Consider the following 19,282-nt stretch of genomic DNA (forward strand, 5'->3'; position numbering starts at 1 on the left):
CCTGGTTCTTTTTTTAACCATTCCTGTGTAGCTTTTGCAGTATGTTTTGGATCATTGTCTTGCTGGAAAATAAATCTTCTCCCAAGACGTAGTTCTCTTGCAGGCTGAAAAAGATTGTCCCCCAGGATTTCAGTGTATTTTGCAGCATTCATTCTGTCCTCTACCTTTACAAGCCTTCCAGGTCCAGTTGCTGAGAAACATCCCCACAGCATGATGCTGCCACCACCATGCTTCACAGTGGGGATGGTGTGTTTTTGGTGATGTGCAGTGTTTGGTTTCCGCCAAACATGACGTCTTGTCTGATGGCCAAAAAGCTCAGTTTTGGTCTCATCAGACCAAAGAATCTTCTTCCACTTGACCATGGAGTCTTCCACTTGCTTTTTGGCAAACTCTAGTCGAGATCTAATATGGCTTTTCTTCAACAGTGGCTTCCTCATTGCCACTCTCCCATAAAGCTTTGACCGCTGAAGAACCCAGGCAGCAGTTGCTACATGCACAGTCTCTCCCATCTCAGCAGCTGAAGCTTGTAACTCCTTCAGAGTAGTTGTAGGGGTCTTGGTGGCTTCTCTCACTAGTCTCCTACTTGCACGGTCACTCAGTTTACGAGGGCGGCCTGATCTAGGCAGATTCACGCAAGTGCCATATTCCTTCCATTTCTTGATAATTGATTTCACTGAACTCCGAGGGATGTTCAGTGCCTTGGAAATTTTTTTGTAACCATCCCCTGAATTGTACTTCTCAATAACCCTTTCCCTGAGTTGCTTAGAGTGTTCTTCTGTCTTCATGGTGTAATGGTAGCCAGGAATACTGATCAACCACTCTCTGGACCCTTCAGACAGGTGTTTTACAACTCAATCACTTGAAACACACCCACACCACTCAGGTGATCTTCATTTCACTAATTGTGAGACTACTGGCAACAATTTGATGGACCTCTATTGAATTAGACCATTAAATTAAAAAGGGGGTGAATAATTATGCAAACAATTATTTTCATTTATATAATTGTCTTTCATTAACATTACTTTATAGAAATCTGTTTTCACTTTGACATTAAAGAGTTTTTTCCAATTTTTTTGTTAAAAAATCAAAATTTTATTGACCATGATTGATTTATGAAAGCAATAAAAGGGTAAAACATCAAAGGGAGTGAATACTTATGATAGGCACTGTAAGTGTTGATTGACGACTGAATCGATGAATAGACATATGCATGAACTTATACAACCAAAATGTTTGTTTCATTTTTATTTATCTGCATTTTTCTTCTGTCTACTATATTCAGCATTTTAAGACTGTAAGTAAGTAAAATTGTTGTATCCTTTCATAGATACAAAATCACAAAGTGCTTTCCAACAATAATAAAGCGAGGATAAAAAGAAAAACAATCATGATAAAGGTAATAAAATGTTAAAACAGGGGAGCTACAGCTAAAGTACAGTGCATCAAAAACAATAAATAAAAAGAATTAAGCGGCTACAGGTCAACCAAAAGTCTGTCTGAAGAAAAAAGAGTTCAGCTGCTTCATACAAGTATAAAAGCCACGGGATTTATACTTGGTTTGAGGGACAACAAGTCATTTTTGTTGGTCTGACCTGAGAACTTTTTTCAGGACTTCAGGGTGAAGCCTTAAACGTTAGCACCAGTATTTTAAAATGAACACGAGAACTGATTAGGATCCAGTGAAGAGAGGGCGGGACTGGGGTGATGTAGGATCATGAGTTGTAAATTTAAGCACTTCCTGTGTCTTCTAAAGTGATGTCTACACCGTTTGCTGTTACCAGGACTGTCGTAGCTAACGTTAGCTCTGGTGCTAACAGCAACATGTTTTACATTGAAGTGATACCGTCAGCTTGAAGTGCTGCTGTGATCAGAAAACTCTTTGTTGCACAGTTGGCTCACAACCACACTGTTATCCAAGCTGACATCAGGAAGATTTTAAAAGAAAACTTTCCGCCCAACAAGCTCAATTCTTCACACCAGGGAAGAAACCTTAGAGGAGTTCTTGCCTCAGTAGTGTTTGAATGGAACTTCTTGCTTCGTCTCCTCGTTTTTGTGATTTGGTGTCTTGTTTTTCTTGTCTTTTGCTTTTTTTTCCTCATCTAGTCTACATTCCAGACACAAAGAAAACCTTCTTTACTTGAACACCACTGATGAAGTCGACATAAAACGCTATTTTTGTACTGCTTTGTTTAGAAAAAGCACCAGAAACTCCAGCTTTTTGTCTTGTTTGTGTTTTGCTTTATTTGTTGTTTTGTTTATCATTTTGCCGTTTCATGTTTTTCTTGTCTCATTTGCGTTGTTTGTCTGTTATTTTGTTGTTTTGTTTCTCGCTTTAGTACATTTTTTGTCTGATTTGTGTCATTTCTTTACTTTTTTGCCCCGTTTTGTCATCTCTCCATTTTTTTTGTCGCTTTGTCACTTTTTTGCCTAATTTTTGGTCTCTTGTTTTTGTTTGGTTTTGCATCGTTTGTCTCTGTTTTCACCATTTTGTTGTTTCTCATTTTTGTCTTGTTTTTGTTGTTTTTATCTTTTTTTACAGTCCGGACATGAAAAAAAACATTCTTTACTTGAACAGTACTGATAAAATCAACATAAAACTCTATTTTTGTACCATTTTGTTCAGAAAAAGCATCAGAAACACTAGCCAAAATGGAGTCCCAAGTGCATCAGAACTACCACCACGGCCATCAACTGGTTGGTCAGCATGGCGATGTTTGCGTCTTGCATCACCAAACTTACTTGTGCGCTGACAGTACGTCCTGTGCATCTTCTTCACGGTGGCAAACAGACTTTAGGGTCATTACTGCCACCTACTGGGCTGGAGTTTGCATCAATTTAACCGGTGTGGCAGAAATTAGGGAACTGAGAAAGGTGTAATTAAATGCGATTTTTTTAACGTGTTATTTTTTCTGTAATTAATTCATTGAAATTAACACGTTAAAGTTACATTAATCCTCTATAATCTTGTTACTGAAAGTAAACATTAAAAGGTTTAACATTGTGATGTGACTTGTGTTACTTGCTAAGCTTCCTGCTGTAAAGTCTAACCTGCTAATTTTTATTTTTACATAAGACTAAATACCCGACTGGTTAGCTACTGTATCTCTCTGTGCTCTTTGTTTTGTTTCCAAAAGTAGTTTTTAATTATATTAAACTGTGAAATGTGCTAATTGTCTGGTCTGAAGCTCCTGTGAGTCTGGCCTCAGAGTCTCTGGAGGCAATCAACACGTTTTTCATTTGAAGGCTGCTGGGTGGAGAGGGCGGATCAATGTGTCGCCGTGACAACTGGCTGATTTTTGTGCTCATACAAATAGAGATGGAGCACAAATATTAACCATAGTTAAGGTAGCGGTTATGGGGGTGGGCCAAATATTCGGGTACCAAAATTAATATCTGGATACCGCCGTAGCGAACGAATATTCGGATATTCGGGTCCAGCCCAACACACTCAGTCTCTTGTTTAGCCACTGAGAGTGTAACAAAAGGAAAACTCAGGCTGCTGCCAAAGGAAACAAAAATCTACCCACCAACACCTTTAAGAGCCCAAGCTAACTCTTTCTATCTTGTTTGTTAAATATGTACAAAGTGCATTGTTTTAAGGAGCCTTATGGCAGAGGAACCTGTTGATTAATTTCCTCTTGTTGCCGCGCAACTTGTCCTAAAGATGTGTATGCAGCCTTCACTGTGTACATCAGGGGTGTCAAACATGCGGCCTGCGGGCCAAAATCGGCCCTTCAGAGGGTCCGATCCGACCCGTGGGACAACTTTGTAAAGTGTAAAAATTACAGAGAAGACATTAACTGCAATTTGTAAAATTGTAAATTTAAAATAATTTCTAGACTGTGACAAGTTGTTTTGATCATAAAGTAAAATACTGCATCATTCACTTCCAGATAGCTGTGACTAAATGTTTTGTCCCCTGTACACACTCTGTGACCTGTAAGTTGTAATGAGTAAATGATAAACTGAGGCAGAATGTTGTTGAAATGTAACTTATTTTTCTTAAGAAATTTTAGGTTGTTCATGATGTGTTGTAAAAAGATAATTCTTGAAATGTGAACATTTTCAGAGTTCTACTTTTTTTGCACTAAATCAAAGGAAATAACTGAAGTTGTGGTTATTTATAGGTTAGTATGTTCTGATTTTACTGGTCCGTTCCACTCAAGATCAAATTGGGCCCCTGAACTAACATGAGTTTGACACCCGTGGTGTACATGAACCATCCAGTCTTTCTCCCTCTGCCTTCTGTGAACAACATCACACAATGCAGACAGCAATTACAGTTACTTTTGAGGTGAGAAAATTCAGGTAACTCGGTTACAAACCATCAATAACTGCAGCCCTCCTTTGCACGACACAATATGTGTCCTTGTGTTTGATGGAGTGCGTCGCGGTGTGAACGTGTCTTTTAGTCACGTTACTGTGTCGCTGTTTTCTTTGATGAAACCTGTGATGAGCCGTCTGTCTGGTGCAGGAGTGCTGATGTTTGTGGACGGCGGCCCCGGAGGAGGAAGAGGAGGAAGAGGAGGAGGAGGAGGAGGAGGAGGAGGAGGAGGAGGAGGAGGAGGAGGAGGAGGAGGAGGAGGAGGAGGAGGAGGAGGAGGAGGAGGAGGAGGAGGAGGAGGAGGAGGCAGCCATGAGGGCCTGTTTGAGACCAACCAGCTGATGAGGAGAGAGAGCAGCCAGGGAGCCGTGCAGAGGGCCCAGGCAGCTGCCACCAAAGCCCGAGCCCTGGCCATGTGACCTGGACTACATCACCCCCAGAGCCCCAGTACCAGGATCACCCTCCCACCATCCTGCTCTTGGTTTGAGCTGCTGACGATGTTATCTTCTCATCGAGTCTCCTTGACTGCTGTAGTTTAACATTTTTGTTCTTTTACATCTACACTACCGTTCAAAAGGGTTAGGGTCACTTAGAAATGTCCTTATTTTTGAAAGAATGAGTGAAGATAACATTAAATGAATCAGAAATCCAGTCTAGACATTGTTAATGTGGTAAATGACTATTCTAGCTGGAAACGGCTGATTTCAATGGAATATCTCCACAGGGGTACAGAGGAACATTTCCAGCAACCATCACTCCTGTGTTCTAATGCTACATTGTGTTAGCTAATGGTGTTGAAAGGCTAACTGATGATTAGAAAACCCTTGTGCAGTTATGTTAGCACATGAATAAAAGTGTGGGCTTTCATGGAAAACATGAAATTGTCTGAGTGACCCCAAACTTTTGAACGGTGGTGTATTTTTCCTTTCCTTTTCTCATACCCGCAGCTTGCCGTATTCTACAGTAAGCTAATGTGCGCTAACACGACCACTGATTCAGGATCGGCTGAGCCAAACACAGATTTCAGCCAACAAACTGGTGCTAAATCTGCTTCAGGTTCAGCTAACTTGACGAAACTCTGGATTCAAAAGTGCATCTGGAAAACACTGATTTGGTGATTTTCATGTCAAAGAACAACTGGACTAGATGTGGATTTCAAATGGGATAGATTTAGTTTAAAAGTTTGTTAGAAATCTAAGTAAGTGTTTTTATAAAATCAGACTCTTGTTATTGCTGCTCATCAAATCCAGTCAAACTCCTCATTGGATCCATTAGTGAATCCGATCCATTTCAGTTCAAAGCAGCTAAAAGAAATGAATTACAGAAGAGTAAAGCAGAGAACACAAACCATCTTGTTGGACCATAAAATCAGTCCAGTGGTGACTGGAGTGATGCCCGGTAGCTTCCCTCTGGCCTACAGAGAGCAGATTTAGCAGACAAAGTGAGATTTTTGGGCCTTTATTGATAGTTTATTTCTCCGCCAAGGAAGAGTTATGTGATGTTCAGCGTTGGTTTGTCTGTCTGTCTGTTAGCAACATTATTCAAAACCGGACTAACGGATTTAGATCAATTTTTTAGGGAAGGTCAGAAATGACACAAAGACCAAGTAATTAGATTTTGGCAGTGATGCAGCTTATAGTCTGAATTCACAGATTTGTTAAAGATTTCTGTATCATGGTGAGATAGCGACACAGCGCCACTGTAACTATGACAACAAGTGAACAGTACATCAGCTGCCTGCTGATGATCAAATGATTGCGATGCTACTACAAAACCACAACTGTGGACTCATTGGGACTCATCTGTTGGAAATGATACGACTGAGCAGCCTCGGCAGAGTACTGCGCTCTCTGACTACTTTTCTAGTTGAATTAATGTTTTAGCTCAGTGCTGGCAATGAATGATACGACAGCTAATGTCACCTGAATGATTTGTACACAGAAAACAGAATATAGTGGCTATTATAATGCATATAGTAAATGGAATGCAAGCAGGAAGCAGCCTCCAAAATGGGACCAACATTCAGTATCCAAACTCTGGACATGGATGTTTCATATTAAAATATATTCTTTAAATTGCTGTTAAAACAAAATGTATAAGAACTGTTGGAAACAATTTACAGGTCCATAATAAGATCCTGATCATTTCCAAGGTAGTTTTCCACAAAGAACTATGTCATTTGGTACTAATTATACAGAACATGGAGACCGTGCTGAAGTGGAACACCTTCAGTTAATTCATTCCAATGAACTAGTTAATTGCTTTAGACAGTGCAGCAGAGGTCAGCTGATACTGCAGAAATGTAAAATTTGTCCACATGCAAGTGTACAATTCAACATATGGTCTGTGGCAATTAGATTTCCACTAATTACTGAATGATGAAAAAAATGTAATTGTCCTGTTTTTTTGAGAAAAATCCTCCAGAAATCTGCTTAAAAACTCGGCCCAGTTTAGCTCTAATTAAAATACCTGAAGTAGCAATGATTTGCCTTCACTGTTCCTGTATCTTGAAACAATAAATATAGGAAAAACACCTCTTTTCCACTACATTTGAACTAAATCCCAGTTTTAATTTACACATCAACACATACTTTGATCATCAAATCACCAAATCAGGGTTTCCATCCTTCCCTTTAAGATACGCGCTTGTTGTGACTTCTTAGTGGTGCTCTAATCAGAATATAAATTGTTTACTGTTAGTTAGAAATGTAAGAAGGATGTACTGTCGGTCTTGGCTGAAGAAAATGTGAGCAATTTTATCTTTTCACTCAGTGCCGTTACAGCTCAGTCTGATTTCCAATCAGCGGGAACATCCTCCTCAGTGCCAACCACACAGTGCCAACAGGCTGCAGCTGATCCAGAGTCAGTGGCTCTCCATCACAGAAGGGTGGACGGTGGGGGATGAGCAGCAGAAGGGAATAGAAGTGGCCGTCATTGTGGCAGGCGGCAGTAATGAGTGCAATTTCTGTTTTGGAGGTGCAATTTGATAATAGCGTGCAATTTCTGCCTGATAGCAAGATTTCCCTTCCACCGGCTTTTACATTACGAGACAGGGAGTGGGCCGTTTTGTCTGCAAAAGAGCCCAGAGAGAGGCTCATCTGATGAAGCAGAGGCAGCATGTCAAACGACTCAGCACGACCGGCTTCATCACAGAAATACATGCATGCTTCCTGACGTGAAATTTGAGATGTTTCAGAACCCGTCTCGTAAGCAAAAGCGTTTATATCAGGGGTGTCAAACTGATGAAGCCCAATTTGATCACCAGTGGGCTGAACCAGTCAGGTCAAAGCATAGAAACCTGTAAATAACCACAACACCAAATGTTTCCTTTTTTTGAGTGCAGAAAAGGTTCACATTTAAGGAGTCTACAAAGACACAAAATATTTAATCACAGGTATCTGGAAGTGAACGATGTAGTATTTTACTGTATAATCAAAAGGACAAGTCAGCAAAAAAGAGTCAAAAGAGAAGACAAAAATTTACAGAAATCAGACACAAAACGACAAAAAATTTGACAAAAAAATGGACAAACGACAAAAACAAGACAAAAAAGCGAGAAATAAAATGACCAAAAACTAGACAAACAACACAAGCAAGCCAAAAAAAACATAAAACGACCAAAACAATACACAAAAATGAAAAAAACATGATACAAAATGACAAAAACATGAGACAAATGACAAAAGTCAGACAAAAAAAACAAGACAAAATGTTACAAAAATTAGACAGAAAGTGACAAAAATGAGACTTAAGTGGGCAAAAACTAGAAACAAAATGACAAAAATGTGAAACAAATGACAAGTCCGACAAAAAGACAAAAAAGCTACAAAAAAACGACAAAATATTACAAAAATGAGAAACAAAAGGACAAAAAATGAGACAAACGACCCAAAACAAAACAAAGAGACAAAAAAATGAGACAAAACAGTTACAAAGTGACAAAAAAATTACACAAATGACACAAACAAGACAAAAAATGGCAAAAAATGAGTAGAAAAACACAAGCGAGACATTAAGGAAACAAAATGACAAAAATATAAGACAAACGACACAACTCAGACAAAACGTAACCAAAGAAAAGACAAAATATTACAAAAACGAGACATAAAGCGACAACAGAACAATGAATAATTTAGTATTTTACTTTATGATCAAAACTTGTTATGATTTAGAAATTATTTTAAATTCATAGTTTTACAAATTTACAATTGTCAGTTAATGTCTGCTCTATAATTTTTACACTTTACAAAATCGTCCTACCGGCTGGATTGGACCCTCAGGAGGGCCGCTTTTGGTCCGCGGGCCGCATGTTTGACACCCCTGGTTTATATCATTTGTCACTTTTATCATAAACCTATAGCGTTGTTTATCTGACTGTGAAGATTTGTTCACCAGACGACACTTATTTCTGATGGTTTTTGTGTGTTTTTAAAATGAAACTCTTCACTCAGTGCATTTCTTTCCAGGGAGGTAAAAGATTCTCGGCTGCCGTCTGCAGCTTTTTATTCTACTCTTCACAACCCCTAATCAAGGATGTCACTTTTGATGTTTACTGTTTGTGTGTAATTCATCAACCCCCCCTCCCATCCCAAAAGAGAAAAAAGAAGAAAAAAAAGCATCATTGTTGTGAATTTAACAGCGCTTGTGAAAAGCTCTAACACATACTTCACGCGTGCGTCGTGCCTGCTGGGATTCAGCGTCTGTCCGTGTAATGAGACTGCTGTAGATGTGTGTCGTCGTACTGCTGGGGGGTGGGGTATTAAATGGGAAAAGGACTTAATTGTCAGTTATGTGAATATCTTAGAGTGCTGTTAATTTTGGTTGTGGATTTGGGGGCTGATGCCTTCATCTGCTGACCCGTTTGACAGCGACATCGAAAACAACTGAACTGGCATCTCACACCTTTTAATTGGCTCTGGGATGTGAGCAGACACTGTTAAACGACTGCTGCCTGCGGCAGAGCTGGTGTTCAGCGGGAGAGCATCCACTGAAATCATCCGTCTGTCTTAGACACTGTGATTTTTTTTTGGTGGAAATCTTGTGATCTGTGCTTTAAGTGATTTTATTTTTTACCTTGTCGTGTACAGTGGTGGAAAAACGTTTTCAGACACTCTTAAAATTTGACCCAATCTCAAATATTATCGTGAAATATTTGTGGGGAAAATCTTTTTTGTGTTTCAAAAGGTGTGGCTCTATTGGACAGACACGAACAAATACAAATGATTTTTCTTTAGTTGTTGGATGTGATTAAAAAATGAATCTAATTAATTAGAGCCATTGTAATGAATTCATCGCAATATTGACATATTTGTCAGATAGCCATATTTGACAAAATAAGCAAATTTTTTTCACTTAAAATAATTTTTTGTTGACGACTGAATTGATAAATGGACATATACGTGAACTCAAACAACAGAAATGTTTGTTTCATTGATATTTATCTGTATCTTTCATCTGTCTGCTACATTCACAGATTACTACAAACTAAAAGTGCAATTATAGCGATTATATTCAACATTTCAACCCTGTAAAACCCAAATATAGAAGAAAACAATAGCAGAAAGTATATATATATTTACAGTGTTAAGAATTTTTGTAAACTCAAAACATTTTCAGCGTGTTGAAAAGATGTCTATTATGGGATGGCTACACTGTTTGCCGGTACCAGGACTGTTGTAGCTAATGTTGGTTTGACTCGGAGCTCCTTTGTGTGAAATAGTGTCATTTTTGCAAATGTGGCGCAGGGAGCAAAGGTCCGACGCATCTCCAAACTTTCATTAAACGTCTGAACTCGCAGTCGTTGAACTAAAACGAGGACAGATTCAGCAGATTATTTCTGACTTCAAATGCTTTCAGAAATGCTTTTTGCTGAAAGTTTGCAACTGAGACGCCATGTTGAAAACAGACTTTAGGCTCATTACCGCCACCTACTGGGCTGGAGTGTTCATCAGTGTTACTGTGTGCCAGAAATGAGAAAACTGAGGGGCCGTTTACACGAGGACGCTTGCTGGTAAAAACGTCAAAATATTTCAACAAAACACCCTATCGTTTATACGAGGACGGCATTTTGGGGGCATAAAAACGCAAAAATTTGAAACCGGCCTCCAGAGTGGAAAAGTTGAAAACTCTCCGCCGTTACATTTCCGTCTAAACAGCAAAACGCAAAACTTTGCCGAGATCTGACCACGCGATTACGTCACATACGTGTGCCGGTGCTTTGGTTTGCCGGCCGGTACAATGACGTAAACAAGGATGTGTGATTATTTCCATCCTTCGTACCTTCAAGCAACTCTGGCAGCTCTATGTACACTACAGGAGTCGTACCAACAAACGTACAGAATCTGTACAGATTCCATTCATGAACATTTACCGCGGCGGAGAGCCAAAAAAGGGAGATAGTACGCATGCGCGTAGACATGGCGGAGTTTTATCACAGCGCCACCCAGCTGCCTGGCATGCATATCCAATCGAATTCCACACACTATAGAGTCACCATATTTATGCAGATTTCCTTCAAAACCGCTTGTCTAAACGTGAAATGACAAGACGCCACTTTTGCGTTTTCTGTTAAGATGGTCCTCGTGTAAACGTAGCCTGAGAAAGGTGTGATTAAATGCGTTTTCTTTTTTACACGTCATTTTGTCTGCAATAAAACCACAGGCCTTTTTTTGTTTTTTTTTGTTTATTACTTAAAAGAAAAACTAACAAAACTAAATTCTTGACATTTTCAATATGTCAGTTCTCAACATTGTGGGTGTCAAAGTCAACAAATAACAGAATATGTTCAAAACTGAACAAAAAATAAACAAACCATCACATTAATATTTAGTAGTCCTGCCATTAGCAGCAGTAGAGCTCTAATCCTGGCTGCTGTGTTCCCCATTAGCCTTTCACACTGTTAAGGGGTAATCTTGTCCCAGTCTTCTTGAATTACTGCTTTTAATTCTTCTAAATTCTTTGGTTGACACTTTGAAATGGCTTCAACCAAAGAATTTAGTATTGTTATTGTGACTGTACTAAAATAAACTGCTCTTGAAGACCTAACAGTGGTTCTTAATGCAATATTTCATAAATGCATTGGGTGTCCAAAAACTGTTTTCCACCACCGTATTTCACTGAATGATCCTGTGCTCCTTCATCATGAAAACCCTTTAAAACGCACCTTAAAAGCTCGACTTGAACAGTTGCCATTTGATATTAACATAAACTGTTGTGAGTTATTCTGTCCCACGTTGATGTGACTGAATTCACTGTTTCACTGTGATGAGTGTCCATGAGGAAGGCAAAATCCACCCTTCAACTAAACTCACAGGTTTCCTTCCACCTCGGACAGCTGTTGAAAAGTGCAAACAGGATCTGAAGAGAACTGCAGTGAAGGAGAAAGATCACTTAAACTGAATGTCAGGTAGTGATTTTCTTCTCTGAAATGTGGAAAGAAACTATGTAAGTTTAGTTATAGGGGGTGTCAATATAAGGAGACTTGATGCCTTTAAAATGGGTTATTTTAGCAAAACACGTCAGTGTCGAGGTTGTTCTGATCTACCGTTATCACCTGAGGCTCTATGACTGTTTCATTTGCATCTAAACTCTGTTGTTGTTGTCGTCTTCAGTTGAATGGAAAGTTGGATTTTTTTCTGTTCATATACACTACCAGTCAAAAGTTTGGATGCACCTTCTCATTTAGTGGTTTTTCTTTATTTCCATGACTATTTACATTGTAGATTCTCACTGAAGGCATCAAAACTATGAATGAACACATATGGAATTATGTAGTGAATAAAAAAAAAAAGTGAAAAAAGTCAAAACATGTTTTATATTTTAGATTCTTCAAAATAGCCACCCTGTGCTTTGGTTGCTGCTTTACACACTCTTGGCATTCTCTCCATGAGCTTCATGAGGTAGAACCTGAAATGGTTTTCCAACAGTCTTGAAGGAGTTCCCAGAGATGCTGAGCACTTGTTGGTCCTTTTGTCTTCACTCTGTGGTCCATCTCATCCCAAACCATCTGGATTGGGTTTAGGTCAGGTGACTGTGGAGGCCAGGTCATCTGATGCAGCACTCCATCACTCTCCTTCTTGGTCAAATAGTCTTTCCACAGCCTGGAGGTGTGTTTGGGGTCATTGTCCTGTTGAAAAATAAATGATGGTCCAACTAAACACAAACTGGATGGGATGATATGTCGCTGCAGGATGCTGTGGTAGCCATGCTGGTTCAGTGTTCCTTCAATTTTGAATAATCCCCAACAGTGTCACCAGCAAATCACCCCCACACCATCACACCTCCTCCTCCATGCTTCATGGTGGGAACCATGCATGTAGAGACCATCCATTCAGCTTTTCTGGCGGGTGGAACCAAAGATCTGAAATGTGGACTCCTCAGACCAAAGCACAGATTTCCACTGGTCTAATGTCCATTCCTTGTGTTTCTTGGCTCAAACGAATCTCTTCTGCTTGTTGCTTTTCCTTAGTCGTGGTTTCTTCGCAGCTGTTTGACCATAAATGTCTGATTGGTCAGTCTCCTCTGAACAGTTGATGTAGAGATGTGTCTGCTACTAGAACTCTGTGTGACATTTATCTGGGCTCTAATCTGAGCTGCTGTTAACTTTCCATTTCTGAGGCTGGTGACTGGGATGAACTTCTCCTCAGCAGCAGAGGTGACTCTTGGTCTTCCTTTCCTGGGGCGGTCCTCATGTGAACCAGTTTGGTCGTAGCGCCTGATGGTTTTTGTGATTTAACGTTCAGAGTTTTTGCAATTTTCCAGACTCACAGACCTTCAGTTCTTAAAGTAATATTGGACTGTGGTTTCTCTTTACTTAGCTGATTGGTTCTTGCCATAATATGGATTCTAACAGTTATCAAATAGGGCTGTCAGCTGTGTACCAACCTGACTTCTGCACAACACAGCTGATGGTCCCACCCCCATTAAGAAGGAAAGAAATTCCACAAATGAACCTTGACAAGACTGTTGGAAAACCATTTCAGGTTCTACCTCATGAAGCTCATGGAGAGAATGCCAAGAGTATGCAAAGCAGTAATCAAAGCAAAGGGTGGTTATTTTGAAGAATCTAAAATATAAAACATGTCGTGACTTAGTTCACACTTCTTTCTTTACTACATAATTCCATATGTGTTCATTCATAGTTTTGAGGCCTTTAGTGAGAATCTACAATGCAAATAGTCAAGGAAATAAAGAAAAAAACATTAAATGAGAAGGTATGTCCAAACTTTTCAATGGTAGTGTATATAAAGAGGCAAAGCATGTATCTGTATTATGAAACTGTCACTTAATTCATCCTCGTGTGATGACTGAAGGTGTAATCAGTGTCTTAATGTCATTAATTCCACAATCTTCACTTCTCACACTCTTTCACACACTCAATCTTGTGCTGTCCTCCTGTGTGGCACAAAAATCAAATCTGAATCAAAAAAAAAAACACACAACAAAAGAGTTTATTGAGTGCCTGAACAAAAACCTTCTTCTACTGTGCTTTGAATACTTTGAATATTGCCTGACTGTTTTACTAACTTTTTCTTAAGCGTCACCACTTTTTTAAACGCTCTTTGTCTTTTTAGTGGAGAAAAGTTTAAACATTCATTTTGGGCTCAGTTTTAGACAGAACAGTTTCAAAAAGCTTGAAGATGAAAAGTCAAGCAGTAGATGTAACTGTGTTCACATGATAAAATAATAAAGGGAAGCAGGAAATATGATTTTGAACTTTCAGAGGAAAACTAATCAAATGTCTGAGGTCCCACATTATCTAGCTGTTGTTATATTTTGAAACGCCGTGAAAATGCAGTGTTTTTGCTCAAATAAATCAGTATAGTATCGAGCAATTTAGCATTTGAGGTAAATTTGGTTTCTAAATTGCAATAAAAGATTCTACTGAGCTGCATTATGGGAAATGTAGGATTCACAGAGTTGTTACATGTCTGCACAGGTCATTCCAGAGTTGTAGGACATCTGGACTTCAACATATTTGAAAAATAAAACTTCTCTTTTACAGATTTCTGCTACATATTCATCAATAATAGGTTAAAAAAATATGGAAGGCTTGATTGTCTCAGCTTACACATCAATGGTACCATTTCTATTCCATGTTTTATTTGTTGTTTGCTAACCCTACTCTAATCACAGTAACAGGGTTGCTAATCCATGCTAATGTTAGCTTTTTGGGGTGGGACAAGAGAAAAATGCCATTTTAGGGGGAACTCCAGACTTATTTTTTATTTTTAATATATTTTCACACATTTTTTTCTGCTACATTTTCAGATTTGGTCTCAGGATAAGCACATTTACACAGCAAATGCATGTTTTAATATTTTGTACATGGATTATTTGAAATTTGATGAGTGGGATGTAAAATGTTCTCTAATTCTGGAATGACCCATGCAGAGAGTGTTTTAGCTACGTGTTTGGCATGGATCTGCCTCTGTTTTAGTCAATGCAGGCATCTACAAATTTTGCAAAATGGCTGGAGTTTTCTTCGTGCTACATGCCTCGTCTGTATTCTCCCATTTTACACATAAAACTGAAGTGATCATGCTCTGGGCTCTGAGTAGCGCTGAAACACTGGTGACCTACACCTCAAAGCTATGCATGTGGTGCAGAAACAGTCGTAGCTCGACGTGGTGACGCTAACACCAGGACATCTGGGCTCATCTCTGCTGAATGAATTGTGATTATTGAAGTAAAATGTGGATCTACTGGAGTTTCCCGTTAAAAGGGAATAAATGTGAAGCCGTTAAACGACCAAAGGCCTCACAGTGTTGATCTTTGAGCTGCTGATTGGATGCATTTGAGTCCTTCTTGATTAAAGGATCCAATCAGCACCAAGTAAATGATAAGTTTGACTTAAAGAAGGATTGTTTCATTAAATGAACAAATATCCCAAAAGAAAATTCATACCAACCTTATTAATGTACACTACCTTTGAATAGTTTGGAGTCACTCATAAATGTCCTTATTTCTGAAAGAAAGGCAGTTTTTTTTCAATGAAGATAACATTAAATGAATGATAAGTACAGTCTAGACATTGTTAATGTGGTAAATGACTATTCTAGCTGGAAATGACAGATTTTTAATGGAATATCTCCATAGAGGTACAGAGGAACATTTCCAGCAACCATCACTCCTGTGTTCTAATGCTACATTGTGTTAGCTAATGGTGCTGAAAGGCTACTTGATGATTAGAAAACCCTTGTGCAGTTATGCTAGCACATGAATAAAAGTGTGAGTTTTCATGGAAAACATGAAATTGTCTGAGTGACCCCAAACTTTTGAACGGTAGTGGAAGTTCAAAATGAAGAAATGAATTAAAATCCAGGTCTACGTACTAGCTTTTCTCTCAGCTGTGATCGTTATTCTAACATTATTTTTGGTCAGATTTCTTTTTTTACAGACTAAATTTGATTTTCCTCGACCAGAACGCCTTCAGTTGTGAAATCAGTTCACAGTATGGTAAACACAATCTCAGATCCACTTCAGAGCTGTGTAACAACGGACACGGCATTTTAGAGCTTTATGAAAATAAAGGGAAAAAATACAAAATGTTAGGTTGTCATTGAGCTTAATTCTACTTCTTGACCAAGCAGTAAGGATGCATTCTGGTCTGAAACACCAAAATGCCTCCTTATAATCTTTATGTCCTCTTATTTGTGAATCAAATCTAAATAACGTGGGACCTCATGTGAGAAATCCTCTGACATGTGCATGGTATGTTTCACACAGGGGCTCCCTCCCTGTTTTTCTTCACCTTTAAACACTGAAAAGGCATCTGAGAGCCTGAGGCCCGTTGTTGTTGTCACAAAGCCATAGCTGTCACTTTTGTCGTTATGCGGTGAATCTGTTGCGAGACGACGATGTCACGGAGAAATATTTGGTATTTACAATAAAGAAAAAAAATAAAATGCACGAAGCTCAACCGGATCACGAGCCGTTTGTGTGTTTTCACCGAGCAGAGGTGTGAGAGGCATGAAACACTGAAACATCTGAACAATGAGCAGCACACACACACACACACACACACACACACACACACACACACACACACACACACACACACAAAGGCAGGCAGACATATGGAAGGATTCTGAACTCTGATCACACATCTCGGCAGGTCTAACGATTATTTGTGGAGCTCGGCTGTCAGAAGCCCACCTCCCCTCCCCCTCACCTCACCCACTCTCTGCTGTCACTAAAATAGCTTTAAGGTGTGTTTAGGTTGGACTCTAACCCCTCCGCCTGTTCCGTCTCCCTGGCAACCGTCCAGAGTTCCCTTAATTTGTACCATCTCAATCCCAAGTGCTGCAGCAGTTTCGCCTGTTTGCCCCTAATCATAGAGCCTGTTGCCATGGCGAAGTATTTAAATATGCTCTGCGGATCATCTTCACCTAACGCAACCAGGAAAGGCAGCTGTGTCTGTTTCCTTTTGTTCCTGCGCTAAAAGTGAATTCCTTCGTCCCCCTAAGCGCACATCTGACTTGTTTTTTTGTTTGTTTTTTTTTTTCATTTTCCACACACGTGCTTTCTCATCGCTCCACTCTGTCCCTCTGATTCCACGGGGAGGGATCTCCTATTTTCTATTTCATGCATTCCTTAAAGAGAGAAGGCTTTGTCTCTTATCTTATCAGTGAAGCTTCACGGGTCCCAAAAGCTTTGGCCGTGTTTAGAGAGGAAGTTGCACACGGCATACTGATAAGAGGGGCCTGGCACTGCAGGGACGCCGCTGCACACACGGCTGCAAGAAATAAAAACCCAGAGTGGGAAAAATGAAAAGGCAAAAACACCCGTCGTGGATTTTTGCCTGCTTTTAATTGCTCTGGGTTCCCATCGCTCGTGGCAGCACATTTGGGAGTTCCTGCATGCGCGAGTGCGTTGGGGGAGGTATGTAAGAGGTGTGTTCATTTGACAAATCAAAATTTCAGCAGCTCTTTTCTTCCAGATCAAGAGAAAGAGGACAAAAAAGACAGAAAGGTTGGACAGGAGCGACCCATGCTGGTGTCTTCTTATCAAAATCGTATATCAGCTGCTGAAATAGAAAGAAAACACAAGTCTGAGAGGATTCCAGGGAGAAACTTGTCATTTGTCGTCAGATGATGTGAAAACACTGAAGGGAGGCGAGAAACATCCCATCCCAACACACGAACATTCACATCAAACACACGAAGCAGCCGGATTTTATCCTGCTGCCATCAGGTCAATCAGAATCAAGTGACTTCACAACAGAACTTTTTGGAGAACAACAACCTATTAAGCTCTAAAGATCCCCGTTATTGATTACACCTAGAGGTAAATTAGCTAAAATAATAATAATAATAATAACATCAAGAAATTCATTCATTATAATTCTTTATCTGGAGATCTTCTGGATCATTCCACTCATCAAATTTCAAATAATTCATGTAAAAAATACTAAAACATGCAGATGTTGTTAAAATGGATTTGTCCAGAGACCAAATCTAAAAACAAAACCAAATTAGGAGAAGAGAATGTCTAAAAAATATTTTTTTAAACACCAAATAAGTCTGGAGTTCCCCCTAAAATGTCATTTTTCTCTTGTCCCACCCTCCTGATGACCAAATTGAATCTCAAATAAAACAGTTAAAATAAATTTTATATCTTATTTTTTTGGTGTTATTTTTTCATTTATGTCTCTTGTATTTGTAGGAATATTCTTATTAATCAACATAATATTTTAAATAATAATTATTATGCATGAACCTTGTCAGCATAACCTTTTTATCTGGTAGAAGAAGACGAAAACAGTGAATCAAATGAAACACTGGAATTAACATCATCAAACAGTTTTCCTGAAGAATGTGTAGAGCAAAGCTATGTCCTCTCTTCTATTTTTTTCATATTTTCATAACATTGCCAGAACTTCATTGAATGTCTCACTCTATCTCATATTATCAGGGTGATCATTCTTTTTGACTTCTTGATTTTTTTCCATCATTCAGTTTGTCCTCTTGGTCAGCAGTAACAGCTAGCTAAACATCTAGCTTCTACTGCTGAGAAAAAGCTAACATTAGCATGGATTAGCAACCCTGTTACTGTGATTGTAGTAGGGTTAACAAACAACAAATAAAACATGGAATAAAAATGGTACCATTGATGTGTAAGCTGAGCCAATCAAGCTTTTCATAGTTTATTACCTATTATTTGATGAATATGGAGCAGGAAATTGAAAAAGACGTTTTGAAGCCCAAATGTCCTCCAGTTCTAGAACGACCCTTGTGTTATTTTCCACTGAACCCTGAACTTCTCTACAATTCCACAGTTTCATTTAGCTTTCATCCAAAGCGACATACATCCCAGCTACGTTTTTGATTATAGAAAGAACTGAGACTGTTGATCAGACAAGACGAGATGCTGAGGACGTCATTTGGGCTCTGGGATCTTTTTGGCTGTTTTAAAGATTCTGTAATTAAATGGTAGTTTTTCAAAATGCCTGATTTTCTCAAAATGTTTAGATCGTGTCGAAACCTGTTCGAACATATTTCCTTTTGTCGTGTTGCAGAGATGTCTACTGACTCATATTGTCCATCCATCCATCATCCACACCCCGCTTAATCCTCATCAGAGTCGTGGGGCTACATATAGACACAAACAATCACACTCACATTCACACCTGCACACCATTTAGATTCACCAGTTAACCTCAGTGTGTTTCTTTGCATACACATGGGAGAACATGCAAAGTCCATGCAGAAAGATCCCAGGAAGGCCGGGACACGAACCAGGGACCTTCTAATTGCAAGACAAAGGTGCTAAAAACCAAGCGACTGTGCAGCTCTGCATGTATTGTGATGATAGGAAATGAAAGATTAAATGAAGTGACTGAAAGTTAAAAGAATGGCCTGAACGATGTCTGAAAGTGCCTCATATTCTGCAGTCTGACACCACTGACTTCGCTGACTCTGAACATTTGCATTCTAAATTATGTTTGAACGACGA

The 19,282-nt window shown here is 39.2% G+C and overlaps 1 protein-coding gene across 2 annotated transcripts in view; it reads left to right on the plus strand.

Annotated features, from left to right (window-relative positions):
• The window catches only part of LOC110963005 (MORN repeat-containing protein 4-like), a 71,793-nt gene that overhangs the window by 20,250 nt on the left and 32,261 nt on the right, over window positions 1-19,282 (plus strand). The window contains exon 5 of one of the 2 annotated variants that reach the window (XM_051946241.1): window positions 2,627-3,169. The exons of the other annotated variant lie outside the window; for it this stretch is intronic. Within the exon in view, the coding sequence (XP_051802201.1) occupies window positions 2,627-2,880 (254 nt within the window). The 3' untranslated portion in view covers window positions 2,881-3,169. Of the gene's footprint in view, window positions 1-2,626; window positions 3,170-19,282 lie in introns of those variants that run through there. 2 annotated transcript variants of the gene reach the window in all.

Source organism: Acanthochromis polyacanthus, chromosome 3, assembly GCF_021347895.1.
Source record: "Acanthochromis polyacanthus isolate Apoly-LR-REF ecotype Palm Island chromosome 3, KAUST_Apoly_ChrSc, whole genome shotgun sequence".
Lineage (NCBI taxonomy): Eukaryota > Metazoa > Chordata > Actinopteri > Pomacentridae > Acanthochromis > Acanthochromis polyacanthus.